The sequence below is a fragment of the Podarcis vaucheri genome, assembly GCF_965113315.1.
Source record: "Podarcis vaucheri genome assembly, chromosome: 4".
Lineage (NCBI taxonomy): Eukaryota > Metazoa > Chordata > Lepidosauria > Squamata > Lacertidae > Podarcis > Podarcis vaucheri.
In genome coordinates, this window is record NC_138762.1 from 27,393,260 (window position 1) to 27,416,016 (window position 22,757).

Below are 22,757 nucleotides of genomic sequence, written 5' to 3' on the forward strand. Positions count from 1 at the left end.
TTGGCCCCTCGCTTTCTACATATCATGCGGTAATCTTTCCATGAGACTGAGACACGACACTTCCAGCCTCCAATTATTGCTGACCAATCTTAGCCTCAGGGAGGGAAGTGTCTCTGAAACAAACGCACCACTGGTAACTTACTCCAACAAAATTAAGTCATAGTAAGTTCCTCAAAAAGTGAGGTGTGCATTTTTCAATAAATGAAAATAAGTAATCAAGTTTTGCTTTACGGAAGGGTCAAACCTTTGGGGGTTGTGGGAGAATTTCCAAACTGGAGAAACAGCCTTGGGTTCCAAACACAAACACTACAGTCAAGTACACACCACAACCTATTCCACTGGCTACGAGACAGTGTTTCTTTATTTCAGTGGAGAGTGGGAAATCTGCGGGTGCCACAGAAACCTTCTGCGGGTGCATTGTGAAACCCTTGCTTTAAGACAATCTGTGGTACCCCAGTAGTAGTGTTGATACAGAATCCCGTCACAGCAAAGTGTGACTCAGACTAGGCTTTTGCCTCAAATCTCATAATTTCAGAATACTGGGTTTCTGAGTATCAAAATGCTTTGAAGCCACCATGTTTATAATCCACATATAGTGAAATAGAAGCACATATCAACATGGGATTTCTAGACGAGAAAAAAGTTGGAGAAAAGGTCCAGGAGGCTGATATAAACGCTCTTGTTAAATGGAATTTATGTTCTGATTTACAGTTCCCAATAGAGCCAAAGGTTCTTAAGACGGTCAAAGAGAATTCCTAAATGCAAACACCTCTGAACTTTAGATTGTAAGAAATTCAGGTTCTGTAAATCACTGGAGGGAAGCAAAGGTTAGGATAACTTGAGCGAAGCGGCCTTTTCTTACATTGTATGCATGGACCAGGTGTTCATTTTAAGAGGCTTGTTTTACCATCAACTCTTGAAAAAGGTCTCTCCCCCACCTCCAGCTCTGATAATATAAAAAGAACATGACAGAGGCTCTTGCATTGTCCTGGAGTTAATAATATGAGCTAACAATGTCCCCCATTTTTTTTACATGCTGTAACCTCAGATCCTGAGATAACAAACCTCCCTCTGCTGCCAAGTAATTGTTCTTTACAGCCATGACAAACTTCACAACAACTGCACAAAACAGCCAGCTAACTCATGATGACGGCTAAGAAAGGGAAAATGCCTCTGGCAGTTTGCTTCTGACTCAGAGCTGCCTCAGATTCATCCTTGCACATGTTGATAAAATACAAGGAAGCAGACACCTTTTAAAGCACTGTGCAAACCCGTCCCAAAACACAGCCCCGCTTTCCACAAATGCATCTCAGAAGAGAACAGCAGCTACACATTGACAACCTGTACCGCAAGGCAATAACAGGGTGCAACTGTACCGTAACCCAAGTAAATGCATGCTTCTATTTCCACACGTGTGTTACCTGGTTAACAGCAACACAGAATAATATAACGATGTGCAATGGATAAACTGGCATGGGAAGGAGGAGGGCTTAACTCTTCCTTCATAGGAACATTGGAAACTGCCTAATACTGAGTCAGACCACTGGTCCATCTGGCTCCGTAATGTCTAAACTGGCTGGCAGCAGACCTCCAGGGTTTCAGACAGGATTCTCTCCCAGTCATACCTGGAGGTGCTGGGGATTGAACCTGGAACCTCCGGCATGCAAAGCAGATGTTCTACCACTGAGCTGTGGCCCTTCCCTTAGCAATTCTCCTCCTTTTCACTCAGAAGGCTTATTTCCAGGGGCTGGGGGGAAAGCAAAGGAGCATGGCGTTGTAGGGGAAATAAGCCACACCTGCAAATTGCCCTGCAAACGCTGCCTCTGCATTATCATCCCATGGCAAATATGGAGGTGGGAACTCATCCTTCCACCCTTCATCACTGCCTCTTCTACACATCTAATAAAGGTAAAGGTAAAGGGACCCCTGACCATTAGGTCCAGTCGTGACCGACTCTGGGGTTGCGGCGCTCATCTCGCTTTATTGGCCGAGGGAGCCGGTGTACAGCTTCCGGGTCATGTGGCCAGCATGACTAAGCCGCTTCTGGCGAACCAGAGCAGCACACAGAAACGCTGTTTACCTTCCCGCTGGAGCGGTACCTATTTATCTACTTGCACTTTGACTTGCTTTCGAACTGCTAGGTTGGTAGGAGCAGGGACCGAACAATGGGAGCTCACCCCGCTGTGGGGATTTGAACCGCCGACCTTCTGATCGGCAAGTCCTAGGCTCTGTGGTCTAACCCACAGCGCCACCCGCGTCCCTAATCTAATCTAATATCTACTCTAATATAATCTAATCTAATATGTAATCACATCTAATATAAGAGCACAAATGGCGCCTGCTGGATCAGGTCAATGGCCCATCTGGTCCAGCCTCCTGTCCTCGCAGTGGCCAATCAGACGCCACATCCTGCACTTTAGGATCCTGTGCAGAGGAACTGTACCATCCTGCTTACCCTTCTCCTCCCACCACTTGTCTTGTTCTAATTCTCGCAGATCTATTTTTAAAGGGCAGAGGGGTGAAGTGAGCAGCCAGGTGCCATTAGGACAGAAAGAGCCTTCTGCAAAGAAGCCACGCCATCAAAGCCAGCCCAACAAGGAATGCCCTACAAGTCATTGGTGAGAGCTGATGCCCTCCTCCAAGGAGATCAAAGAGCTTTCTCTCGGCACGGCCACCCAAAGGGCAAAGAATCAGAAACAACAGATGACAGCTGAGAAAAGCAACTCAGAATGACAATCGCCACCAGTAACGGCATTGTTCACAGTATTTAAAAGGCATGCATTTATTGCTATGGTGTGGTGGGTTTTGTTTGTTTTGTTTTGGTAAGCATCTGCAGCATGAGACAGCAGCCGGAATGCATTTTAAAAACCTGAGACCCACTTTGAAACGCAATCAGTAAGGTCTTCAAACCACTGGTGTGCACACATTTGCACTTAGGCCTCGTTAATGCCACTGCAGTGGAGTGGAGGGGAACTGGCAATATCCCAGTAAAGAAGTGCACCTTTAGGGAAGGCAGATTCCACACTTCCTCAAGAGCAGCTGTAATACTGACATCATGGCATCACCACAACTCTCTTTATTGAACCCATGCAATGAACAAGCTTCAAGTTCTAAGGATCTTGTGATCTGGGTGCCAAATGGCTGCAAACCAGGATTTCAAGAGAGCCAAACAACTGAAAAATCTGAAAGATTTAAACCTCTCCTTATACTATTAAAAACTGTGGGCTTTAGCTATAGCAGACAAGAGAATGCATAAACCGAAAAGACACTTCTGCAAAGTGACCAGGAATGCATCCGAATCTAAAAGAGACACCCTTCTTATGATTTCAGTTTTACTCCAGTGAATTTCACAATAATCCTTTCCCCACCACTGACGCTTCCATCTTCACCTGTTGAAACCTGGAACAGTGCCCTATGCTGGCCCCAAACAATTTCTGGATCACTGGCACTGAAACACAAATGCCTTCCTTTCCCTCCCCCTTTTCTGTCCAGCAACATCTATTGTCTTCTCAGCCTTTTGTACGTCGGTTCCAACCAAACCTGCTAAAGGGAGGTAAACAGGACCAGGAGGAAACAAAACACAACCCTACCCTTGTATACATAACACTGCAAAATGATCTCCGTAAGCAGCTGAGACAATAAGGGCAGGTGTTTTTCCTTGGCATCAATGCACAGCTGCTTCTTTCAGGCTGAAAGACCAAGGGAAAAGCCTGGGAGGGCAAGTGAGCACAATATGGGAGTCCGTAGACAGAACGTATTTAATTGTTAAACTGTACAGAAGTTAAGGTGAGTATCTTAGCTTACCAGTGCATGGCCAGATCCGAACCATACATTTAAAGACTGTGGTGCCACTTGAAACAGTCATGGCTCCCCCCAAAGAATCCTGGGAAGTGTAGTTTGTTAAGGGTGCCAATCATTGTTAAGAGACCCCTATTCCTCTCAAAGCTACAACTCGCAGTTTCCTGGGGAAAGGGACTGACTGTTAAACCACTCTGGGGATTGTAGCTCTGTGAGGGGAATAGGGGTTTTCTAACAACACCCAGCACCCTAAATAAACTACAGTTCCCATGATACTTTGGGGGAAGCCATAGCTGTTTAAATCGGCATCATGGTGCTTCAAATGTGTGGTGCAGATGTGGTCTTACTTGTTCTCTTAAAGCGACAGTGTTTTTGATTCTGGAATAAGAGGATCACACATAGAGAGACAAACAGATGCTGATCTTGCTTACTGTTTGAGCCAAAGTACCAAATGACTTCTCCATGTGTTCTGTTCCATAGTAAGGCACCCACAGCACTCACTAGAGCCATAACGAGCAGGATGCAAAACAAAATGAGAATCTGCATATTGGTCACTTTCTCCACATTTGATCTCTTCAAGGGAGCTTTGGTTGAATTCTGGAAAGGAACAGGCAGAGAAGCTGAATCAATTCACCGAGCTCATCATATAAGAGCCAGAGGAACATCTGAAGGAGCGTCTCCACCCCCATCGTTCTACCCGGACACTGAGGTCCAGCACCGAGGGCCTTCTGGCGGTTCCCTCACTGCAAGAAGCCAAGTTACAGGGAACCAGGCAGAGGGCCTTCTCGGTAGTGGCGCCTTCCCTGTGGAACGCCCTCCCATCAGATGTCAAAGAGAAGAACAACTACCAGGCTTTTAGAAGACATCTGAAGGCAGCCCTGTTTCGGGAAGCTTTTAATGTTTGATGTATTATAGTATTTTAATATTTTTTTGGAAGCCGCCCAGAGCGGCTGGGGAAGCCCAGTCGCTCTGGGCGGGGTATAAATAATAATAATAAATAAATAAATAATAATAATAATAATAATAATAATAATAATAATAATAATTATACCATCTAGCCCCATACTGCCTGCACTGCCTCACCAGGATTTCAGGCAGGAACTTCCCCCAGAAATACAAGGAGATGCTGGAGATTCTACCTAGAAGTCCCTCTCCTGCAAAGTGCAATGATCAGTTGGGTATAGAACGGACGAGACTATTATTTAGTCCCAGGTTATACAGGACTTTGTACACCAGAGCCTTGAACTTATCCTGGCATCTGATTTGCAGCAAGTGTAATTCTTTCAGCAGCAGCGTAACAGGATGGCAGTGGTCATCTTTCCTTGGTGGCCATTCTTTAGCTGAAATTCCTGAAATGCAGGGGGTTGGACTAGATGACCATTGGGTCCCCTTACAACACTACAGTGCTATGATTTTAGTCTTCCCCAGAATCAACAAACATTCTCACTTCTTCCTTCCCTTGGGCAGTTAGGTCTTAACTCGCCCCTGGGGAAAGCGAGGTGAGGCTACCGTTGGGAAACAAATCTTTGCAAGCTTCATTCAAGTGGTCCATGTTAAATATCCATCTGTATTTTAATTGTATTTGTATTGCTCTTTTCACTGCTTATATTGGATCTTATTGTATTACGATTCAGATTCCACAGAATTCAAATTGCAAGTGCAATAAAATACAATATATAAGAAATAAAAGAAGCGGTGAAAATACAATTAAAAATTAGCACAGCACATTACAACTGCTAAGCAGAAAAAAAAAAAATTAACCTCAGCAACTTTCAAGTGGCCTATGTGGGGCAGGAAGTTTGGGAACCACTGTGCTAGAGGAGTGGTGTTTATCCTCCCTAGAAGTCTCCCACTTTGTAAGAATTCAATCCTTTAGTGTGGCAGCACTTGCACTTTCGAACTCCCCGCCTACTGATGTCAAGCAGGTGCCTTCGCTGTATTCTTTTTTGGCTCCTGCTAAAAACATCTCTGTTTAGACAACCCTACCTAGATATTTAGAAAGTTGATAGGAGCTTTAATCTGTTTTTAAGCTTATTGCTATTTTAACTTTTTGAAAGTCTTAAATTAATGTTGTTAATTCTTCTTGTAGATAAGTTCACTGTTTTATCTTTTGGTAAACCACTTATTTAAAAAAAAACAATCCAGTATAAACTAGATAGATAGATAGATAGATAGATAGACAGACAGATGACAGATAAATAGATAGATAGATAGATAGATAGATAGATAGATAGATAGAAAGAAAAGAAATAAGCGGAGGTGAAAAACTGGCAAAGCTACTCTTTGCTAATGGAAATCCAACTTTACCTGCATAAGTTTCGTATCGTGTCCTGTGTAGACAACAATTCCTAAAACCCACTGAGTGTTCCTTATCTGTGCACCTCTTAGTAAGATCTGGTCAGGTCCAATCGGAACTGGACTGAGGATAAAGAAGGAGAAAAAGGTTGGAGGTAGAAACAACAACATGGTCCAAAAAACAAGATGCACCACAAAGATGTTCTTAAAATTTAAAATAAATTTTAAATGCGAATTTTGCATTGCAGTTACCCAACCAAGTAATGTGTACAAAGATGTGTGTACTAGGTAAAGTATGCAAAAAATGTGTTTTCTTAAGGGATTTTGTTTCAATAGAAGAACGTATTAGGCTAATTTTCATGCAAATATGTGTGTAATTAAAGAAACCTGCATTAAAATTCTGGTGGATTTTCATGAGGACATTTTTAAAAAATCTAATTAATGTGGAAATATGGAGAACAGAATTTCATATTGGAAAAACAAGAAAATGAGAGAAAACAAAACGGATAGGTTCATCCATCCCTACCAGAGGGAAACCTGGGCAACAACCCACAATTCCCTGTGATCCTATTCCCTCATGCATACAGAGCCAAACCCTCTTCCCAGCTCCCTTCAAATGTGCATAGCCACGCATGGGGGAGAAAAGACCTCCAGTATCCTAGAGTAAAGCTTAGGCACATGGGGTGTGTGGGGGATGTGCATTAAACATGGCAATAGTTATTCTTTTATCCAAGGAATACCTTTGGCCATCTAAACGCAGGTTTCCAGTGAAGTCGTACAAGTGACGGTTGGGCCCTTCGCACTCTATCTTCCCAGATGTTTTCATCACTTCTTCTTTTGACTGGAGGCAAGCAGTCTGGGTCAAACCCTGCAAGGGACCAGTCCACAGGCACAGTCATCAACTAAACTCTTCTCTTCTCATGAATTAGGACAGGACTACATTGCATGGTGCCCCTCCAGAAACTGTTGGGACTTCAACACTCCCACGAGCCCCAACTGCTGGCCACGTTGATGGGAATCAAGCAACATCTGGGGGCAGCATGTTAGATACCCCGGGTTCAGGGTCCATCATGTAAAGCAGCCTGCCTTACACTGCATTAAGACTCTCCTGGTTCTACTAGAATATCGTTTCCATTGTGCCAAGCTGTGGCAAATGCGGATGCTGCTGGGATGCAGCTCAGACAACATCTTTCCCATTTAAATAATAAAAAAGGACTAAACCGTCTGCTGCCTCATCTTAAATAATGAACCCCTGCCCCAACTGATTTTTGACAACCCCCTTGAAAGTTGCTGGGGATGACATTTTCTCCACTACCGAAGGAGAGGCACATTCTAGGCCATAGTTTTGGAGGAGTCATGAGACAGTATTAAAGCATGCAGATGGTCCTGCTGTTTCTCTCCAGCTAAAAGGATGAGGTAGCAGATGACAACAGCTCTGCCTGGAAAGCCACTGCCAATCACTGTGGACCAGACAAAGGACCTGTGGCCCTCCAGCCATTGTCTATCTCCATCTCCCATCAGCCTCAAAAAGCATGGTCCATGGTCCATGGTCAAGGATGATGAGAGCTGTAGTGGAATGGCATCTGGAGGGCCAAAGATTCCCCCCGTCCTGATGTATACAATACTGGACAAGACAGATCACATCTGACTTGGTATCAGGCAGCTTCACCTGTTCCTAAGCCTGTGACTACAACCCTGGAGAAGAAGTCTCCCAAGAATGCCTTCCCATACCCCTCTCATAGGTGCTGTGGTTATGCTAAGTTGAACAATGAGTACATATTTACACGGCTGCTATAATGAACAACCAATATTCAGACATGCTGTAGCAAACCTCTTATTCCAACTAATATTTCTGCTATTCCTAGTTATCATTTCCTCGACTTTTCAAAAAAATCAAAAGATTTGTGTTGTTTTTTTTACCTGACGTATTTTAAGGTTAGTCTCCCCATCGAGATTAGATGTTTCAATATAGCACATCGCCTGAGGTTCACTGTAAAAGTACAGCAACATGTTATATATCATACACACCATGCTTAAGAAGCAACCTCTAAAAAGAAAGGTGCCTGCAAAATAAGTAAGAAAGAATAAAGGTACACTCACTGGCTCAACACACAATAATTCAAGCAGTGATTTCTCCCAAAACTGTTAACTGAATTTGTGGTGTTTTGTTTAAAAAACAATCAAACTCTATCATAAGGATTTTATTTATTTTTTAGTATGCAAACAGTGCAAAAAATTAATGCAATGCAGGCTTTATACAAAATCAGGAAACACAGCACCTTCAGAACATGCAGACTCTGGTGAACTGAGGCCTATTTAAATAAATGAATAAATCCTGTGCACCACGGGAAAAACTTGATGTTACCAAAAGCAATCCTTTGCAGAAATGTCCAGCACAAATACCATTAAGGGACACTGGCCAGACTCTGCCATAACGCAACATCAATTTATGTAGCAGTGTAGCAGAACCCACTTCCAGCATAACACTGTTCTAGTAACATCTGTATGGAGAAACCACAGAAGCAAAACAAATTATGTGGTTCATTCCCCTGCAGTGCAATCCGCCTTGAGGACCAACGGATGCAATGAGATGGAACCGTGTCATCCTCTCAGCCCATCTGGTTTCTCCATTCAGACATTACTTGTAATAGTAAGGGCACAAGGAATTGAGCCTCGTGTATCTGTGCCAATATGTAAAAGAAGAAAGTATCTTTCACGGAACACGGGAAGTTGGCTGCTTGCTCTTTACCTAACGGGAGAGGGTTAATAGGAGAGCATGCAATTCTGCAGAATATTAAACTATGGTTTGATGTGCTCACTTGTTCCAAAGTTAGTAACCATAGGTTTTCCCAGTGAACAGGAAACTATGGTTAATTAGAGGCTTCCTGGTTGAATTGCAGCTTTCACACAGAGGAAGGAATAAGGGGGTTTGTGTATTCGCATGTCAGCTTAACAGGATTGCCCAAATGCAGCCAGTGTGCTGCTCTAGTGCACATTCAGATGCTGCCCCTATGAGCTGAAGGTGCCTGCATGTAACCAATTCAGGGAAGGGAGAAAGGAAGACCGTCCCATATTATCTAAATTTCTTAAAGTGCAAAGATTGTTTCTTTAAAAACCTCAGTTTAGCAGAAGCGTCATTTCACACCCACTCAGCATATCTGACCTGGTAGATAAAATGATCATGTCTGCTGGGAGGTGCTGCCCATTGGTGACCTTCACAAAATCTCCCACTGCCACCTGTTGAGCCAGGGGCAGGAGTGCAGCAGCATGAAAAGAGAGAAAAGGAACAGAGAGAAAGACAAGAGTCCATCCATACTGTTAGTTAGTCAATCCTCCATACCAAGAGAAGCGGGGAAACAACGGTGTGTTATAATGAGCATTCACAGTTTTAAGGGGAGCCCATTCGCTGCAAGGACAGAGTCTGGGGTCTTTGCCTCTTGCCAGCCAGCAATGCCTCCTGAGTGGAAGTGGCAAAAAGCAGGCACTGATGCAATGGCATCAGAAGGCAGGTTCTCGAAACGGGAGGGGAAAGGGCTGCATCCAGGGACTCAAAGAGAAAGAGGGAGCTGGGGAGAAAATAGAGCAGACGTGGAATAGACAGGGACACCAGGAGTAAAGAATTGCATGGCTGACTCTGCCCTTTTCTTTTCCTGGTTTTATCTGTCAGCGGTAGGTAAAAGGTAAAGGGATCCCTGACCATTAGGTCCAGTCGTAGCCGACTCTGGGGTTGCGGCGCTCATCTCGCTTTATTGACCAAGGGAGCCAGCGTAAAGCTTCCGGGTCATGTGGCCAGCATGACTAAGCCGCTTCTGGCAAACCACAGCAGCGCACGGAAACGCCGTTTACCTTCCCGCCGGAGCGGTACCTATTTATCTACTTGAACTTTGACGTGCTTTCGAACTGCTAGGTTGGCAGGAGCAGGGACCGAGTAACGGGAGCTCACCCCGTCGTGGGGATTCGAACCGCCAACCTTCTGATCAGCAAGTCCTAGGTTCAGTGGCTTAACCCACAGTGCCACCCGCATCCCTCTGCCAGCGGTCTATCAGGCTAAATCCAGTGGACTTCAATGGCCTATAAGCAGCATAACCACATGAAGGATTGTATGTAACCTGAGTGAATGGTCCTATTGCACTAAGCCAAAGGTTTTCATCCTTTTATTCCAATTCACTTTATCCAACAAAGGTGTTCCAAGTTTTGCTTCCTTCGATGTTTTAAAACATATTCCTCTTTTCAGGTTGAAGCATATTAAAGCAGCTTGGGTTTTGTTTCCTTCTCACTTTCATTTGCAAATTTGTTCCTAGTTTACATAATGTGGCAGCTACATCATACCAACGGAAGGGCGATACATGTTCTGAGTGAAATGAAATGTGCCCCTTCTTCATCTTCCCATTTTAAGCAGTCTGCACTCTAGAATAAAATATGATGTATTCAAATTGGGAAGGAGCTGAATGACAACATTGTACCCTATTATCCTTCCTGGCTTTCAGGATTTTTACTAATGTATTAACGCTGTGAAAATGCTGTCTTACATATTTAATTTCATGATCTGCCTTACTGGCTCTCTTCTCCCCCCCCCCCAAAAAAAAGGATTTAAGACAGGCATTATTAACTAGGACTGTGCAAGCTCCACCCACCCCACCCCACCCTGACCCAATTTTGGGCTGAATTTGGAGATCTAGCCTTGATTCACCCACAAACAAATCAACCCAGACACAATCCAAATCCAGAAATACACACCTGTATTTTTCTACTCCAATAGTTAACCAACATGGTCACACTGAGCATGCTCCAGCACTCAATGAGGTGTTTTAGTTGTGGGTTTTCTGTCTATACTTCTAGAAAACTTAGCGTTCCCCCAGTCATGCTGGTACCATGTTTCTTTTCCATGTATGGATGGCGCCATTTTGGCTGCATATGGACCCACCACTTGGAAAATAAACCAACCACTGCTACATAGGACTCTGAACTCGTTTTACCAGGGCTCCTTTCTAAGTGTGGTCCATCTCCTCTCTGTTTCCATTAACAATGAGTGACACATCTATATCAAGTAAGAAGACATGCATTTCTATTACACAATTAGTAATCATTCCTTGCTTGGGATTTAAAATGGGAGAGCACATATGACCTGAGAAACACTAAGAATTGCTCTGTGAAGATATATGAACTAAGAAACTTGAGCTCCCATTCTTAGAACCTCAGTGCAGATCAAAATTATGAGTTCATTACAAGATTTAAAAAGTATCTAATTCGCAAAACATCTTAAATGTAGTTCTTACCTCTTTCCACATAATATTCTGCCACATTCCATTTCTTAAAACTGGAAGAACAAGGAAAAAAGAAAACTGCATATTTCTCTCTCTCTCTCTTTTAAATTATCACATATTAATATGTTCCCTATCACTGATTGGTCTATGAGTCATTGATCATTCTAAAAAGAAAGTAGAGTGGGGAGGCTCAGAAGACCCTGACATCTCCCCAAAATGCTCTACAAACAAGTTTTAATGCTATAGCTTTCTTTTTTCATTGGGTTGTCAACTGGGGGTCAAGCAGAACTCCCCCAGGGATCAGATTTGTTTTAGCAGTTGCTGAAACAATCCCAAATTCCTCCATTAATGTGAAGTTCTAAGTGGCCACATTTGTATGGTTTAGCATTGTGAGAATAAGCCTAGCTTATGCCTGCCCCTGGACACTCCCCATGTCTTTGCCATTGTGACTGTGAAGAGCACATTGGAAACTTCCAGTTTAGAATTAACCACAGTTAGTATATCCTCCAAACACCCAGAGAAAAATAAGTCAGCTTCTTAAACTATGGGTTGAAGACGGCTGCTTCCCACTAACCATCGTTAAAATGAACCACGGTCTGGCCTTCTTTGCACATGCTAAACCATGACTAAGGCTATCCATGGTTAATGTTGGCAATCATCTATAAAACTTAGTTAAAGCTGAGACATCACGCAATCACTTAAACCTCACAATTACATCATAAAACAGTTAAATGCACCAGCAAGAGGTGCTGAGTCTTGAGAGTGGCTTGAATATTTTGCTGTTCTTCACTAGTGACTCTGTAGCTTTTGGGTAATGACAACTCCTCAGCCATAGTTAAGGAGGAGGCCCAGTCAATATGTAACACTAAACCAAGATTAACGTTAGCTAAGGTTGACAAACTAACTAAAAACTTTGGTTAGTGAGTAACCTTTCACAATAGTTCATAAATCATACTTGGCTGGCCAGGGTAGGTTCACACATAACACTGAGCCATGCTTTAGTGTTTTGTGTATACCAGACCCAGAAAGCTATAGTTGATAAAAGAGTACAGGGGAAAGTTTCTGAATGCCAGATCCAAGCTGCAGCAGAGGAGGAAGAGGAGGAAATCACAGGCCCAGAAGGGGAGGAGGCTTGTTCTCATAACCAGCTCAAGATAACCTGTCATTATTTCAGATAAATCTACAACATTAAAATGGGGGGGGGGGATGGGCACTGAAATTTGACCCATAAAGTATGCTTTAAATTAAAGAAAGAAAACCTGATGTTCTGCCAAAACCTCAGCCCAAAGTCAATACTGCGCATTTTAATTTAAAAACGGGAGCTTGCAAGTAATTGTATAAACCAGTGTAATTATTTCTGTCTCAGATATGGATTGCCACTGCTAAAATCACTTAAGGGAACGGATCTAAATATACTCAGGCAGCTCATCATATACAATATACTATTCTATGCAATTATACACCATGGTGGTGCTTGAGACCAGTGCGGTGACTGCATTGTCACTGATTGCTCCAACCCAATTGATGCCTATTTCTACCTTTGTGTAATTAGAGACAATGGGGCTGTGTGAAATGATGCAGAATGCGGCATTACTCACTCAGTCAAAATAAAGCATTTCTCATTTTCATTTATTTAGATTTGAATCTGCCATTGCCCATGACAATACAGCAAATAAGACAAAGGAACAGGAACACAAAGAGAAATAATGAATATAGTAATTAAAGCGGGATAAGGCACGTTCTTGCAGAATTGATAATGACGATAATGCAGTGTCGTTTCGTGCCCCCTTGGCGCAGTGTAATCAGGTACTACTTATAATAATTAGGCAAAAGGTAAAACTTCCAATCATGACTAATTACCAACACGTGGCATCTAAACAATTATATACTTTCTCCCAATTCTTTCTCTTGCAGGTTATATTAGAATTCAGTCAAAAATCACAAATTATTGAAACCAAAAGTAATCTTTGACCCACTGTGCACGTCATAGTAAACCAAAGCTGCTGGCTTTCTATAAATGCTTTTATCTGGACAACTTTTCCATTCCCTGCTAACATATGGAAGGAAGGAAGCATGATCCTTAGCTTAGCGCTGCCTCCAAAAGTTCAAGTAAATCATGATCAGTGAGCCCAAAACAAACCTTTGCTAAAGATCATGGTTTATCGAGAGCGAAATAAACCATAATCTTATATATTAGTTCCGCATTTGTATGAACTCCATCTTTTAGTGTGGCAGCACCTACACCTTGGAGCTTCTTGCCTACTGCAATCAGATGGGCATCTTCACTATACTCTTTTTAGTGCCTGCTAAAAATAGACAAGTTTATCCAGACATGCAAAATGCTGACATGTGTTTGATTTTCCCCCCATTGCCGATTGTTGTTTTCTACTGTTTTCAATCGTTTGTTTTAACTGTCTTTGACTGATAATTTCATTTTATCCTTTTCGTGAATCGCTTTGAGGGCTTGTATTTTTACAATCAAGCAGCATATAAACTTTGTGAAATAAATGAAATAACAAATAAGACAATCAGGTTGTGACTTTCCGCCCTGTGTGTACTTTATTTAAAAGGAAATTAAAAGAAGATCTTACCGACTGTTTTCTTTTTGTTCACCGTACTGTCAGCCTTGTGTCTTTTCTATTGGGAAGTCAAAGTACAAACATTTAGTTGGAGAAACACTGAGAAAAGTGATCTGTGCACCCAAAAGGCTAAAGCAAAGCAGAGGAACCGAGAGACAAGACCACTTCTATTACGCTTGACATTTTCCTTAGTGTGCAAAACACAGAACTGTACCGTTTGCATCAAGTTCCAAAATGTATCAAGGCCTTTCAACTCTCTAATGGGCTGATCAGCCAATGCGCACACAATGAATCTTTGTACTTGCAAGGTGCTTTTGCTAAGAGCTCCACCTGCTTCATATTATCCTGATAAGTCTTACAACACCTTGCAAGACAAGCTAGTATCATTATCCCCACAATATAGAGAATGGAATGAGGATTGGGGAGGGAGTCACTAGTTTGTGGAGGCAACTAGGAAGAGTTCGCACCTTTGGTTTCAAGTACAGTGGTACCTCGGGTTACAGACGCTTCAGGTTACATACGCCGCTAACCCAGAAATAGTACCTCAGGTTAAGAACTTTGCTTCAGGATGAGAACAGAAACCGTGCTTTGAGAGCGCAGCAGCAGCAGGAGGCCCCATTAGCTAAAGTGGTGCTTCAGGTTAAGAACAGTTTCAGCTTAAGAACGGACCTTCAGAACGAATTAAGTACTTAACCTGAGATACCACTGTAGCTAGAAGGGGCCATAGCTCAGAGGCAGGGCATCCATTGCTTTGCAGGCAGAAGGTTCCAGGTTCAAATCTTGGCACCACCAGAGAACCCTGTGTGAAATCCTGAAGAGCCACTGCCAGTCTGTGTAGAAGATACTGAACTATATGGACAAATGGTCTAACACAGTATAAAGCAGCTTCCTATGTTCCTGCAAATGTAAACAGCCTTCACTTCAACATCCCCCACAGGCTATAGTGCAAACCAAGAACTGTAAAGCATGACAGCGCTGGAAACTAACAAATTACAGTAATTTTCACCCAACACTCTCAATAGCCCTCTTAGAGTGCATAGTATTTTTCAATCCTTATTCCATTTAGCCACACAAGAGCCCTATGATTTAGGTCAATAATGTTACTATTTTACAGATGGGAACCGAGGCGAAGATAAGGCAGACTGCTGAAGGCCACCCAATAACCACAACAAACCACAATCCAAATCCACTCTCCCATGTCTCCAGCATTATGGACCATTCCTGGCCTGCGTCTAGCAGGCAAACATTTCCAAATTTAGCTCTTCTACCTTCTACCAACCAAGGGAGCAGCTTTGAGCCATGTCCAACACATGGTATGTTGCTTCACCTATACATTTTAGATAAAATAAAATAAAAATGCAACTTTGTGCCGGTAATTCCAAGGCTGTGCAGACATCATGGAGCCCTGGGCAGAAACGTCCCAAAGGACGGATTATTTCGGTGGCATAACTTCATCAGTGTTCAATAGAAGCAGGGCTTTAAAGGTCTGTCTCAAGGTAAAGCTGAAATGTTTTGTCTGCAAAGAAATGCCAAATGAATTTGGCTAGGATCCAAAGAGACACACATGGGGAGTTTCTGCCTGCACAGTGGCTCGGAAACCTCTTGTTGAGGAAGGCTCTGTTACAGCTACAGTTTTAATTCTCTTTGATGGATGTCTGTGATGAAGTAATTAGTTTTGTTTGCTGCACTTTTCTATCCATTTCTTTCCCTCCAAAGAAATTAGCTGAATAGTGGTTCCCAGGAGGTCACCTCTCTCCAGGCAATTTACAGGGCCAGGTCTGTTAAATTTTAGCACTACGGCTGCATCACGTCAGGAACAAAGGAGGCTGCCTTATCAAAGGTCAGACAAGGCTTCTCTAACCCAGAGCCTCTAGATGCTTTAAACTACAACCAGCATAATTCTGGTGGTCAACAAAAGAGGTTTAAAGACTGTCTCAAGGCAAATCTAAAAAAATGTAGTATAAACACTGACAACTGGGAAACACTGGCCTTCGAGCGCTCCGGTTGGAGAACAGCCTGTACCAAAGGTGTCATGGGCTTTGAAGACACTCGAACTCAGGACGCAAGGGAGAAACGTGCTAAGAGGAAGGCACGCTTGGCAAATCCACACTGTGATCAACTCCCACCCAGAAACCAATGTCCCCACCGTGGAAGAACGTGTAGATCCAGAATTGGCCTCCACAGTCACTTACGGACTCCCTGTTAAAACCATATTTATGGAAGACAATCTTACTCAGCTACAAGTGATCACCAAAGAAGAAGAAACTACAACACCCATCAGCCCCAGCCAACATACTCAATGGAATCAGATGATGGAAGTTGTAGTCCAAAGCTTCTGGAGGAAGGTTGGGTAAGGCTGTCCACCTAGCAAAGCCTCATCTGTTCAGACTGACAAAAGCTCTCCAGGGTCTCAGGCAAAGGCCCTTCTCATCAATTGCAACCTGATCTATTTTTAACTGGAGGCACCAGGATTGAACCTGGAACTTTCTACATACAAAGTGAGAGCTATTTTTCAGCCCTCCATCATGTTCCTGCAAACCATTATCTGGGCAGCACGCATCAGGCTTGGTCACTGGCCACAGCAATAAGTGCAAATGATGAAACATTGCTCTGGTGGGGACTAAGAACTGGCAGCTCTAGCACCGATTTCTGGGGCAAGGTCGTACCCCAGTGGACCTGCTGTGGCCAGAAGACTCAGAAGCAGAGCAGCAACTGGAACATCTGAAACTGATGGGAAATGTGTGCACGCTTTTGCATCTCCATAGCAACTCACAGGGCAGGGTTCAACTAAGTTGTTTCGTGCAAGAACCAAGGTCCAAAAAAACAGCAGGACTTTCCCCCTGTGCACCCCTTGCATTTGCTCTGGAGGGTTGGGGAAAACCCCAGATCATGTTTAAGGGGTAAGCAGAGGGGACAAGAGGGTGGAAAAGTCTTGTTTTGGACTTGTGAGTGGACCTCTTTCCCCACGTGCACAAGTCCTTCAGAGCTATGTTGAATCCCACCCATTTTTATGTTGTTGTATTTCAGATGTGCTGTGAGAACTTTGGTAATTAGGCAGGTCATATGACAGAGTTCATATAACCAAGCAGTGCTGCCCATTAAGACTACAGACCCTCATAGACTCACCTATCAGTAAGCCCCACTGAACTCAGTGGGGCCTATCTCAGAATATAAAATTAAGCTTTGTAACAACAGAAGAACCCTGATGAATCAGAGGCCAGGTGCTTATCTAATCCAGTATCCTCTTACAGTCTGATGGAATGGCCACTTCTAGGTAGATGGGTTGAGAGAGAGAGTCAAAGGCCTGATTTCCTGCTCAGCCTCTACTCTTAGCACATTTGTTCTTCCTTTATGGTTTTGTACTGATTCTGGCTGCAATGGCAGGGTGGAATTAAATAACAGGAAACTACATAAATACAGTGGTGCCTCGCAAGACAAAATTAATCTGTTCTGCGAGTCTCTTCGTCTAGTGGTTTTTTCATCTTGCGAAGCAACCCTATTAGCGTCTTAGCGGATTAGCGCTATTAGCGGTTTAGCGGCTATTAAAGGCTTAGCGGCTATTAAAGGATTAGCGGATTAGCGGCTAAAAGGCTATTAGCGGCTTAGAAAAGGGGGGGGGAATCGGAACACTTGCAAGACGTTTTCGTCTTGCAAAGCAAGCCCATAGGGAAAATCGTCTTGCGAAGCAGCTCAAAAACTGAAAACCCTTTCGTGTAGCGGGTTTTCCGTCTTGCGAGGCATTCGTCTTGCGGGGCACCACTGTAACTAATACATCCTGATGCACAATTGGTGTCCTTTGAATGCAAGGTGTCCACGGGTGTCTCTATAGGCTCCTGCCCCATACACACAAATGTCTCTTGCATGACCACATCTAAGTTTCAAAGGATCGGAGGAACATTGGTTAGAAAAGACAGAGAAGTGCCTTATACTACGTCAACCCGTTGGCCCACCTAGCTCAGTGCTGCCTGCACTGACTGGCAGTGGCTCTCCAGTATTTCAAACATAAGTCTCTCCCTGCCTGGAAATGCCAGGAATTGAACCCGGGACCTTCTAAATGCAAAGCAGATGCTCTGCCACTGAGCTACGGCGCTTCCCCTCCAACAATAGATGGTTGGCCTATTTCATCCAAATGCCCAACATATACTCACATAGTCTTCAATAATCTCCTTGATGCCAGCAACTGTGAGAATAAATAGCAGTGGCACCAAGGTGGTATATCTTCCAGTTGGGGAGACATCTGGAATTTGCTGAAAAGGGAAAATAATAATAATTATTATTATTTTAATGTTACTAGAACACGGCTATGACCAATGTTTTCTCCTACTGGGAAAGTACTGAGAGAAAAAAGCCAAAACTCCTGATGCCATTTGCTAAATGAAAAGCAACTTCTGGAGGAAAGAACTTGTAGTTGAAAGGTGAGCAGTGAGGGTAACTTAAATCTATTCTTTACCTGCTGCTTCTCTACTCCAAATTGTGACCCTTTCTCTACCGCTTTTCTTCAATGGGATTCCAAATACAGAAGGAAATATTGTTTGGTGGGGTGATTTAGAGTAGAGAACGACTGGGCAATGCAAGGGTGAAGCATCTCCTCCCCCTTGGTGCTTCTCCAGTATAAATTCCCTTGTCTTGAACATTTTGTTTCTAAAAACCAGTGTTAGGGCTCTACAACATAAATGTGGTGCAATGCGTCACTAGCCTCTGAAACTAGGGCCTAACCTAGCAAGCTGCATTGGACTGCATGGGCTCAGAGCTCTGCTAAGGGACACAAGAGGTGTGTAACACTGACCCCTTTCAATTGGCAAACAATACAAAGGCTCCTGACTGAAGCATCCCAGGATCATTTCAAATACAGGTTGGCTTTCTCCCTTTGTGTGGTCAATAGGCCTGTTTTACTCTAGCCTGAGCCTCAGAGACCCTAAGCTGGAAAATACATCCTCCAGGTCTAGGCTTAGTTACTGCTACCCTTGGTCCCAGCTCTGCTCTGATACACTTACCTATGGGAGTAGACAACATGTTAGCCTCCATATGTTGTTGAACTGCAACTCCCATCAGACCCGGCCAGTATGGCCGAGGGTGATGGGAGTTGTAGTATAGCAACATCAGGAAAGGCATGATATTGGAAGCCCTTAGTACAGAACAACAGTCTGAAAGAATTTGCTGTCAATCACTCCCGTTGATTCTATGGAGCATGATCACTGTGCCATGCACAGTTCGGGGGTTTCATCATTGCTATAGGAAAGATATGCCCAGAACATTCACTTGTAATTATATTAAACGGAGTGACAAATGTAGTCAGTTTAATTTCGCAACAGAGGCCTACCTGCAATAAGGCAATGAAGAGGAAGAAAGCATTAGCCGCTTTTCTGATCTGCTCATACAAGAATCGAGGTAGAAATGTCACCACGCTGTACTTGGCTGTGCTGTAAGTTTTCAGAAACAAAAAAGGAAATAAATGGAAGACTTCGTTTAGAAGGTCATGGGAGGAAACCCGTACCAAATGAACTGACGTTAAATTAAACCAGCTGGGGGGGAAATCAAGTCAGTTCTTTCAAATCAATATGTGAACTTCAGCCTTTATAAATTGAGATGTCTAGCAAAATAAAAAAATAATAAAAAACCCAATATGATTACTGTAACACACAGCCAACAAATTCGTTCAGTTAACTGCAGCGAGCATCGTATTCCATATATCAAAACTCTGCTGGTTTCCACAAATTCTGGAGTCCTGATTATCAGAACCAGCAAGGTTTTTTAATGGGATCCAAATGCTCTGAAAATCTATTCTTGATTTACAAGAAAACCTCAGTACCATGGACAGTTCTCTATGGGTTGCATGCCATTAAGTCCTACTTCGAGTAAACTCACTGAAATTAATCAGAATCATAGAATTGTAAAGTTGGAAGGCACCCCAAGTGTTTTCAACCCCAGTTCAACTCCCTGCAATGCAGGAATCTCAGCAGAAACTGAAAGCTGAAAACGGACCCAAGTTCACCATGCCTTTTAATGATAGTGGACCTTCTCTGAGTAGGATTGGCACTGGATTGAACTCTATGAGATTATTTTAGCTTCAGGTTATGCTGCTGAAAACAGCACATCTGTGTCAAGTTCTCCCCTTCCACCTCTTAATAAATTGTATTGACATTGTATTGCCAGTAACTTGTTTTTAAAGGACCAAATAGTTTATTCTCCAAAGACACCCATGATATTGTCATTAGCAGCTATAATGTTGCAGCATCATTGTGGGTGGGAATGCATGTGACACAGATTAAAGTGCGGTAAGAGTAAAGAAGAGGAAGGAAAAGAATACACTGAGAAGACGGTGCCAATGGAATAAAATGGCATCGAAACAATGCAAATACATTTGCAATGGATATTTGTTTATTCATCATTTAACAGAGTCGCACACAGCTTAATGACGGTCTCCAAGCAGTTTAAAGAACAAACATGCACAACAACACTCACCCTGCTAACACATGCACATCATACCCGAATTCTGCCTTGCAATTCATCCACACAAATCATCCAGTAACAACTACTTGTTCAATAGCACTCAACCCATTCTACTGCCACTAAACTTGTTAACAATTTTATATATCGCCTTCATCCATGCATGTTCCTCTACAACCAGGGTTCCCCGCTTCCTGCATCTGAAGATTAGCTCTGGAGCTGCATTCTGCTTTGAGTGTGGAGGGCGTCGGTCCCTCCTCTTAAGTGAAGAGGAACGCCTTGAAAGCTCTAATCTGAGATTGCGCTCATTCCTCCTTATCTTCAGCCCTCCATTTCCCCCCCAAACAGCACCAATGATTCTGCTGCATCATCTATAAATAACGAACAGGTGGGTTCGTTCTTCAGCTGACATATGGTATCTGAACCCTGGAAGACAGAGAGGCACTTAAATGTCATTATTTAAGGCACAGATTCATTTGTTTCCCTGCTTCATACTTGACACCCTCAACATATGCCAATTTCGCCAGCCTCCTTAACCAATGTAAGATCAGCTCTCCCAAGGAAGCTTCCCATGTGTTGTGGCTATACACACATACTTGTGCGGATGTTGTTCAGAGCACAAGCGCAATGATTCCCCAGTTTCAATGGAACTTTTCCTATGGCGGCACATAAAGAGGCAAGGATATCTAGCACTCAATGATATCTAGCTAGCTGAATCAGGGCAATGCAAAAGCTCTGTTTACAAAACAATAGGGGAAACGCGTGTGTCAGGGGATGATTAGCTGCTTGTGCTTAAAATTGTGCCCCTTCAGAGTTTGTGCGGCCCCACAAACCTCTGTGTGTGACAGAGCTCCTCAGACATGTCTGCTCTAGTCACTAGTAGAGTCTGACAGTGGCTGCCTGCGGAAGCGCTTCCAGCAAAGAAGTTCCTTAACGGAAACGCGTCTCCTGGACTCACGACGTGGCAGCTTCCGGCGAAGCATGGGTCTCCCTGCAGTTGCTTCTGACACCTCCCCGCTATTTTCGCTGGATGTGTCTCTCACCCCTTTCTCTCCCCTGCTGTTTCCTGCCTGGGCTGCTGCGTCTCTCTCAGCATTACTGAGATCCTCCTCCAGAGACCCCTCGCTCCCCCTCCTTGTCCCTGCTTTAGCTGCTGACTCTCTCCCAGTCTCTGGGAGACCTACCAACTCCCTTTCCTCTGATGTCAGTTCCCTGACATCCACCTCCCCTCCAGGGCCCCCTTCTTCCCCGCCCCTACTCTCTCCTCTGGGCGGTGAGGAGCTGAAACCCCGAAAAGAATCCTCTTCATCTTCAGACGTCTCGAACATTTCCCTCCATCGGTCTTCGTTCCAACTCGCTGAATCCTCCTCCACCTCGGAATCAGAGAACCCCTCCAACTCTTCTTCTTCGTCGGTGGTGGCGAAGTATTCCCTCCGGAACCTCGCCACTGGCTGGGGTTTACGAGGGAATCTCTGATGAAAAGTTTCAATCAAAACCTCATCATCTACATCCTCTGCCCTGACCCAGGTGTTTTCCGACTCCGGCTCCCCTTCCCACATTACCAAATACTCTACTTGCTCTCCCTTCCACCTGGAATCGAGAATCTCCGCTACATGGTAGCTGTGTTCTTTTTCCTCCATAGCTGGTCCCCTATTGACCCTCCCCTCTCTGTCCCCTATATACGGTGACAGCAACGACCTGTGGAACACTGGGTGCAACTTCATGTGGTTCGGTAACCGGAGTCTGAAAGCCACTGGGTTGACCTGTTGCGTGACTTCAAATGGGCCCAGCCTTTTGGGTCTTAACTTCTTACAACCTCCTTTGAATGGTAACCCTTGGGTGGACAGCCACACCTGGTCCCCCACCCTAATGCTTTCCCCTTCCCTTCTGGTTTTGTCTGCCTGCCTCTTATATTCCTCCTTTGCCCTGTTTAAATTAAGTTGGAGCTGGCGATGGATCGCTTCCATTTCTTCAACGAACTGTTCTGCGGCTGGAACGCTCCAGTTCTCCCCTTCCCCCCCTGGGAAGGCTCGGGGATGACACCCGTGATTAGCCAAAAAGGGGCTCATCCCCGTGGACACGTTCTCTGCATTGTTGTAGGCAAATTCTGCCAACGCCAGCTTCTCCACCCAATCATTCTCTCTGTCATTCACATAACACCTCAAATATTGCTGGAGGACACCATTAGCTCTTTCCGCCTGCCCGTTGGTTTCTGGATGACGGGCAGTTGAGAAATTCACCTCTACATGCAATAAGCTCATGAGCTTCCTCCAGAACCTGGAAGTAAATTGTTTCCCTCGGTCAGAAACCACCCTCAAAGGGGCGCCATGCAGCCTAAACACATTTTCCACAAACAATTTAGCGGTTTCTTCCA

At 43.9% G+C, this 22,757-nt stretch overlaps 2 protein-coding genes across 10 annotated transcripts in view; one reads left to right on the top strand and one right to left on the bottom strand.

The window, feature by feature from the left end:
• SHISA2 (shisa family member 2) overlaps positions 1-22,757 on the top strand; it is a 455,435-nt gene that overhangs the window by 278,412 nt on the left and 154,266 nt on the right. The window lies entirely within an intron of this gene.
• ATP8A2 (ATPase phospholipid transporting 8A2) overlaps positions 1-22,757 on the bottom strand; it is a 325,713-nt gene that overhangs the window by 245,332 nt on the left and 57,624 nt on the right. For 6 of the 9 annotated variants that reach the window (XM_082220253.1, XM_082220252.1, XM_082220254.1 and 3 more), the window contains exons 3-11: positions 19,257-19,356; positions 18,085-18,183; positions 13,949-13,994; positions 11,370-11,410; positions 9,257-9,330; positions 8,014-8,083; positions 6,834-6,961; positions 6,106-6,217; positions 4,230-4,395 (exon numbers count right to left, since the gene is read on the bottom strand). In XM_082220253.1, the coding sequence (XP_082076379.1) occupies positions 4,230-4,395; positions 6,106-6,217; positions 6,834-6,961; positions 8,014-8,083; positions 9,257-9,330; positions 11,370-11,410; positions 13,949-13,994; positions 18,085-18,183; positions 19,257-19,356 (836 nt within the window). Of the gene's footprint in view, positions 1-4,229; positions 4,396-6,105; positions 6,218-6,833; positions 6,962-8,013; positions 8,084-9,256; positions 9,331-11,369; positions 11,411-11,931; positions 12,014-13,948; positions 13,995-18,084; positions 18,184-19,256; positions 19,357-22,757 lie in introns of those variants that run through there. The other 3 variants (XM_082220256.1, XM_082220255.1, XM_082220257.1) reach the window with 3 other exon arrangements.